The sequence below is a fragment of the Heterodontus francisci genome, chromosome 17, assembly GCF_036365525.1.
Source record: "Heterodontus francisci isolate sHetFra1 chromosome 17, sHetFra1.hap1, whole genome shotgun sequence".
NCBI classification, from domain to species: domain Eukaryota; kingdom Metazoa; phylum Chordata; class Chondrichthyes; order Heterodontiformes; family Heterodontidae; genus Heterodontus; species Heterodontus francisci.
In genome coordinates this window covers 63,490,335-63,497,686 of record NC_090387.1, presented here as the reverse complement: position 1 = coordinate 63,497,686, position 7,352 = coordinate 63,490,335, and the positions used below count along the sequence as shown (strand labels likewise).

The window sequence follows — 7,352 nt, the reverse complement described above, 5'->3', positions numbered from 1 at the left end:
ATTGAAAGTGTATGTTTTAGCAAAGCCAGTGAAACACAATGCCACAACAATGCCACAAGTACCCTATTGTGACGATAGAGCAATTATTGTGTAGAATAAAAGGGACAACAGTCACAACTTCTGAAAAGTATTTGGTTGGGGTGTATTTTGTTTCTACTAGATTGCAGAAATAATGTGAATTATTGTCATAGTCATCCATACCCATGATATAAATGTTACATTCTTCTCCTTCTGTTCTTCTTTGGCCTCCTTGTCTCCAGAGACAATGGGTAAGTGCCTAGAGGTGGTTTGTGGAGCAGCGCCTGGAGTGGCTATAAAGGCCAATTCTAGAGTGACAGACTCTTCCACAGGTGAAGATAAAATTGGTTGTCGGGTTGTTACACAGTTGACTCTCTCCTTGCACTTCTGTCTTTTTTCCAGCCAACTGCTAAGTCTCTTTGACTCGCCACTCTTTAGCCCTGCCTTTATGGCTGTCCGCCAGCTCTGGCGATCACTGGCAACGGACTCCCACGACCTGTGGTCAATGTCACAGGACTTCATGTTGCATTTGCAGACGTCTTTAAAGCGGAGACATGGACGGCCGGTGGGTCTGATACCAGTGACGAGCTCGCTGTACAATGCTTCTTTGTGGATCCTGCCATCTTCCATGCAGCTCACATGGCCAAGCCATCTGAAGCGCCGCTGGCTCAGTAGGGTGTATATGCTGAGGATGTTGGCCGTCTCGAGGACTTCTGCATTGGAGATACAGTCCTGCCACCTGATGCCAAGGATTCTCCGGAGGCAGCGAAGATGGAGAGTTGAGACGTCGCTCTTGGCTGACATACATTGTCCAGGCCTCGCTGGCGTACAGCAAGGTACCGAGGACACAGGCTTGAAACACTCAAACTTTTGTGTTCCGTGTCAGTGCACCATTTTCCCACACCCTCTTGGCCAGTCTGGACATAGCAACAGACACCTTTCCCATGCGTTTGTTGATTTCTACATGTTAGATTAGGCTGTACTTATTCAAAAATTAATAATACTTTAACTTAGTACAAATATATTGTATGAATTGATTTCCCATGGCATGGTTCATGGTGATAGTAGGCGTCTTATACAGTGCAATGCACAATGTATTCTGTGGTTAAGGTTGAGCTGTCTTTCACCTTGCCTGTGTCTTTAAAAGCTAAAAAGTCCAATTGCTGTAAAGTGACACATCCTTTGATTTTGTGTATTTGGTATGTTCAGTAGTGATTTTTTGCTATTTTATAAACATCAAATTTGAGCTAACCAGGGGAAAAAATTAATAAATCGTGATTGGTATGGTGCTTGAAGTGTGACCGCAAAACACATGCAATTTGGGGCAAAATTTGTATCCGTGTGCTCTCAAGTAGCCATGAGAGAGAGGGAGGAAAAAATAGCAGTAAAATCTTATCTGGGAAATTGATGTTAATCATAAATCTCTCACAGTCTTGAGCCTTGCCAAGTTAGCATGCTGCTATTAATATGGCCTGTGGAAAATTGCGATGGAAAAGCTCATATTAATGCATTGACAAAATATAAATATTATCTGAGATTTGCATGGGAGGAGAGTTTCCCATTGTGTACTGAAATTGTTCTGCCCTCAGGTTTAATATTTTGTCCCAAAAATAATCTTAGTGACAATTTGTTGACTGCCCTCATTTCTTTTACACCTGTTAATCTTTTGACTGTCAATCTCTCAGCACATTAGCTTCACTTCTGTTGGAGCTGGGCCTCAAAGTTGCATCCCCAGCCTGCTGGTTAAAATGCCATTTTGAGAGACCAGTTTTATTTTCCGTAGTATTTCACAGTGATAAATCCATGGCTGCCATGCAGCAGTGGCCATTGGTGCTCCAAACATCTGCACTGCCAATTCTTTCATCAGCATACTTGTTTTCCATATTTCCCACTGTTGTTAACATAAGTTCTCTATTTTGCAATCTATCCCTAATCTATTGTTCTCTGGTGCTGAGAGAATAGATGAAATCCCCTGCTGCCAAAGGTCTCCAAAGCTATCCACCAGGAGATGCTACAGACTGCCTAGGCTCCACGCTCTCCAATTATCCTTCCTTCCAGTAGCAAGATACAATATTCTCTGCTTCATACAGGTGGGACATGAACCTCCATTTGTCCTCCACTCCACATTAACTAACAGTACCACCCCCTATTGTTCATTTTATGTATGTTTTTGATCTCATCTCATCCCATTTCCCTTGAAAGCAGTCAAGTGAAGACCATATTGACCTTACCATGTCAGACACCATCCAGCAAAGGTACATCGGCCTTTGAGTATACTCCATTTACTATTTTTTAATGTGTCAGGACAGGAAGTTGACACTGGACCAAACAATCCAGCGTGTAACCCAGGTTTTCATTGAGTTTTATTTATTCAATAAAAAAATTAAGATGTCTGACACCAGCTGTGAGTGGGGCCAGGTTGGGACTTAGCATCATCAATGATGTCATTTCATCAGTCTACAAAAACTTGGTGAAATATTTCTCGAGAAGCCTTGGCTTCAAATAAACACTTTTAAAACTAGAAAAGGCAAACAATTTTGTAACAAATGAGTATTTATGATTTTGATTTAAAATTAACACAAATCACTTAGAAAAATATTATTTAACATTGAGTATCAGAAAATAGAATGCGAAAATGAGGCAGAATTTGACATTATGACTGCGATAAAAATTTTTAATTGACTTTACCTTATCCTAGCTATCTTCTACTTTGCACCCACCCTCCTTCAGCCAGAAGGGCGGTACAGACTACATAAGGTGTGGATATTTCCTTGCCCACACTTGCTGCCGATCCATGGGACAAGGTTAATACCAATACTGATTTCAATCCTTTGCCTTTTTCACTTTTGTCTTGTCCCCCACAATATGCCACCAAGCACCACCCCCCCCCCCCCACCCCCTGCGAAAATGGTACATTCCACTACCGTGAGATGTTTCATGTAGCACTCTAAAGTGAAAACTAGTAAAATGTGCCCTTGTTGGGCAGGGGGAGGAGGTGGGGTGATAAGGAGTATTTAAATGATCAAAGCTGATCTACCTAGCCTCTGCCCCTTGTTGATTTGGAACACCTCTCAAGTGTTGTAACATAGGCCATCTAAAATCATTTGTAGACACAGGGGGCAGGATTTTCATTATAGGGTTGGGAACCGGACACCTGGAGCATTTCCGGGTCGTGATATGGTGCAATTTTCAAATGCAAACAGTAATTGGCCCAGTTAGAGGTGCCGGAAGCATTCTGGAGGAGGAAACTGGTCGCTGAGGGCAATTTTAAAAGGCAAGCAGCAGCCATGACTGGGCTTGCAGTTGCTTTTGGAGATGCAGCACCAGGAAGCTCTGAGGGCTTGTGTAGGCATGGGCATGCATCCCTGGGCAGCATCCCATTTCTCCGATGCCTTCTGGAGACATTAATTGATGCCGTGTATGAGAGGAGAGAGCTGTCTTACCCAGCCCCAGGGAGGAGGAATTCCTCCCGTGAGACCAAGAGGGCATGAATGGAGGTGGCCACTGAGGCAGCAGCTAGGAGGACCTGGGTGCAATGGAGGAAAATGTTCAATGACATCTTACAGTCTGGTAAGGTGAGTGACCAGCGACACCTGGTTCATGGGGCACCAACTCTCTAAGCACCAAAATGTACACAAGCTGACCTCACAGACTATCCATAGCTCTCCTTCACATTGTCAGACTAAGTGAATGGTTGTTACACTGAGACGCAGCCACCTCCCATATGGGGCAATGTTCAGATGGAGACATCACTGAGGAGAACATCAGCCCATATCTATGTCATGCTGGAGGAGATGAGGGAGGGCAGAATACTTATGGACCTTTCTCCTCCCACCCTGCAGGAGAAGACAGCCCATAATATGATTGAGATGGCCAGAAAGAGAGATGGATAGTCCAGCTCCTCCTCATCCATCTCCAGGCCTCTTCCCTACGCAGTGCGCAGCAGATGACCATGACATGGGAAACTCTGGCTGACGCGTAATGGAGAGCACCACCTGAACGGTCAAGGCGTCTCTTCAAGAGGCCAATGGTCAGTTCAATGCAGGTCTGTGTTAGGAAATGGCTTTGGTCATAGCGCCTCTCCCCATCCATGTCTGGTTTTTGGACGTGTGTCAGGAACCACCTCCTTCAGGGATAACCCATCCCACAGCAGCCACCCATGGAGTCTGGATGTTGGCCTGAAGAAGTGTCGCACCTGGGACTTTTACAGGGTGAATGAGTCATGACAGCTGCCTGGGAACTGGGCGCAGACCTGTAAGATTCACTTCCTGTGGTCCCAGACCAGCTGGACATTCAACGAGTGGTAGCCCTTTCTGTTTAGGAATCTGACTGGCTGGTCTGTCAGTGTCTTCATGGCTACATGGGTGCAATCGATGACCCTCTGGACCTGAGGGAAACCATCAATGGCAGCAAACTCCTCTGTACCTGTGCAGGTCCATCTGTGTCAAAGTGGATGTAGTCCTCCGCCATCTGGAATATAGCATCCGTGACCTGCCTGATGGTGTGATATATGCCAATTGTGAAATGCCACCTCAGTCAGCAGCTGATCCCTGGAACAACCCAGTTGCATGGACATTCAGGGTGATGGTGACTTTGACGGCTGTAGGTAAGGGACTGCCATGGGGGAGGTGAGGCCTCAGGATAGAGCACAAAGGTCCACGATCATCTGCCTTAAAGGCACGGCCTCCTGTGACACTGGCGCTCTAGCTGACTCTTGGGCAGTAGGCCTGATGCCTAGGGTAACGCCTTCTTCCCCTTGCAGCCCCCCACTGTGCTCCTCTGGCCTCCTGCTGTCCAGGAGGTTGCACCTGCTACAGCTCATCCTGACTGCTCTGTCCAATGTTAGAGTAACCTTTTCCCATCTGAACTCCATCAGCTTGGCTTCTTGCATTCACCAGACCTTCTCCTGCCAGCCCCAGTGCCGCCAGCGAGCTCACTCCCTCTCCGGATTCCTGTCATGTACCACTGAGAAAAGCAAGTCTTACAGCTGCAGCAATGGCTACGCTGTAGCACTTCTGAAGCAGCTGCACTTTATTTTATGCCTCTGCATTCTGTTAATCAGCCCTTCCTATGGCCCTCTGCATTGTTCACATCTTCAGAACACTGTTCCACACATAGCATCTTCCCCGTTCCTAGACATTAAAAATTGTGCACTGCAGCTGACAAGCCTGTTAATGAGTTCTTCAAGGAGCTCAACAGGCATTTAATTGGAGGTGTGCGGGGCTGCCGATCCCTCCCCTCCCTCCTGGTGGCCATTTGAAACTAGCTTCAGAGGCAGCAGGAGCCAGTGCCGACCGCAGAACGTGATCTTCAAATCGCACATGCACCTGCTCCGGCCCCGCAATGGGATTTAAAAATCTGGCCCAGAGGATCCAAATCATTAAGAAACTTACCATTTGAGTTTTATGTCATAAACATCACAAACTCAACACTGGATTCCAAGTAGACTGATTGAGGAGTTTCTGAACTTATAGATTCCAAGTTTTTTTTCTGCTGCCATATTTTCTGACAGTGAAGAACTGTGGCAACAGCCTGTGTCCTGCCCTTCCTCAGTACATTTGGCCTCTGCTCTTGCTTTGGTAAACTTCTGAAAGAAAATGTTGGCAAGCACATCGAGGCAGATATATAATGATACATTTTACATTTCCCTCCCTGGACTTAACTAAGGCAACTACTGTGAGGTACTGCTAAAACTGCTCAGAGAAGGGGGAGCTGTGAGTGGCCAGTTTTTCCTCCACCAGCACCTACTTTTATCTCTCCTGTCTGCAAAATCACCCTGAAGTATAAACTGGATAGTTTCGCAATATAAAGAGGTAGTGCATTCAGTTGCTTGTTCCTGGATTCCTGCTCCAGGTCTGAAGGTAAAATAGATAATAACAGCCAATAAAGTATCTATAAAGACGATCAGTAGATGTGATGCACAGCGCTGTGCAATAGCCAAATCTACGTACATACAGCTCATGTATATTTCATATCCTTCCTTTCTGTGATACATTTTCATATAAATTGTATCAAAAATATGATTGTCAAATGGAAATTATTTCCTGCTTCTGTTCATTTTTGCAGAGATATTCCAAGCAGATATACTGGACAGACTTCTTCACAATCCAGCCCATTTGTACTCAAGTGTTTTACCCTTGAGAAAGTCTGTGCTGTCTCTTAGGTAGTCTGTCCTTCAGCACTGATCAGAAAGATTTTCTTCTAAAACTGCAGTTGATTCTTCTGTGTCTTTAGAGGTCTCTGGAGGGAACAGTTCTGCTATGTGGGTTTCACATTCATCTGTAAGATCAATGTTCACATATTAATACATACCCCAGAGTGTAGCAGACACTCCTCTTGAACAGCGTGTCTGCTGTTAATTATCTGTTTGGAAAAAATACAATGGGAAAGGTGGAGAACGAGCGGATTGGGAAGGAGGAGATGGGGGCAGAATTTGAGGCAGAACCCAGTTCCACCAAATTTGTCCTGTTTAACTTCCACCCTAAATTAATGGTGGGCAGATCGGAAAGGGAAGTGTCATGGGGAGTTTCTGTTTGTGATGTGCCTTTATGGGCATGGACTGCCTGATAATGTTACATGACCCCATCTCCACAATTTGGCAGAGCTGGCGTCTTGGAAATTTCAGGGTCGCTGTTTTTAAATAATGCAGTACAAAATAGAGATTTGTTTATGATTGAGTCACGACTATATTGGATCATTTGAAAGGATGTTACGTACTTTGCATCAATTACAGTTTTAGATTAGCTGGTAGCCATATTGCATTAGAATTTATACATGGCATTCAATGCTAGCCTAATTTTAACAGACCTGAAAATAAGTCCTTCAGTCAAGCTGCTTTTCTGCTGCATGTGCTTAGAAAAGCAGCTTGACTGAAGGATCATTGATGTTTGGACTAAAGCCCCATGGGTATCTGAACAAGAGAGGCTATGGCTGGAATTTTACATTTTGCAGGAGGCCCCGCCCACCAGCCGAAAAGTCAGGGTCAAGCCCGCCACTGCCGGGCCCGGGGAGTCACGCCTGGAATCTTTGCTCCCCAGGCCCTTAATTCGCCTTGGGCAGGACTTCCACCTCCTTGAGGCAGGAAATCCCACCTAATGGAGCTGCTGACCAATCAGCGGGCCGGCAGCTCTTAGTCTCAGCAGCGCAAGCGGGAGCGTTGGTCACTGCTGAGACTAAACCCAGCCAACAGAAGCAAGAGGAAGGATGGCCCTGGAACTAAGGTAAGTTTTTGGGGCCTCGCTGGGAACAATCGGCTGGGCCTTAGCGAGGGAAGTGGGGGGGGGTGGGAATGTTATCCAGTGGGGACGCTTGGGCTGTGCGGGGGGGCCCTCCAT

The 7,352-nt window shown here is 45.9% G+C and overlaps 1 protein-coding gene across 5 annotated transcripts in view; it reads right to left on the bottom strand.

The window, feature by feature from the left end:
- Positions 1-2,553: 2,553 nt before the first annotated feature.
- carmil2 (capping protein regulator and myosin 1 linker 2) overlaps positions 2,554-7,352 on the bottom strand; it is a 227,918-nt gene continuing 223,119 nt past the window's right edge. For all 5 annotated transcript variants that reach the window (XM_068049521.1, XM_068049522.1, XM_068049525.1 and 2 more), the window contains one exon: positions 2,554-6,297. In XM_068049521.1, coding sequence (XP_067905622.1) covers positions 6,194-6,297 — 104 coding nt within the window. In that variant the 3' untranslated portion in view covers positions 2,554-6,193. The remainder of the gene's footprint in view (positions 6,298-7,352) is intronic.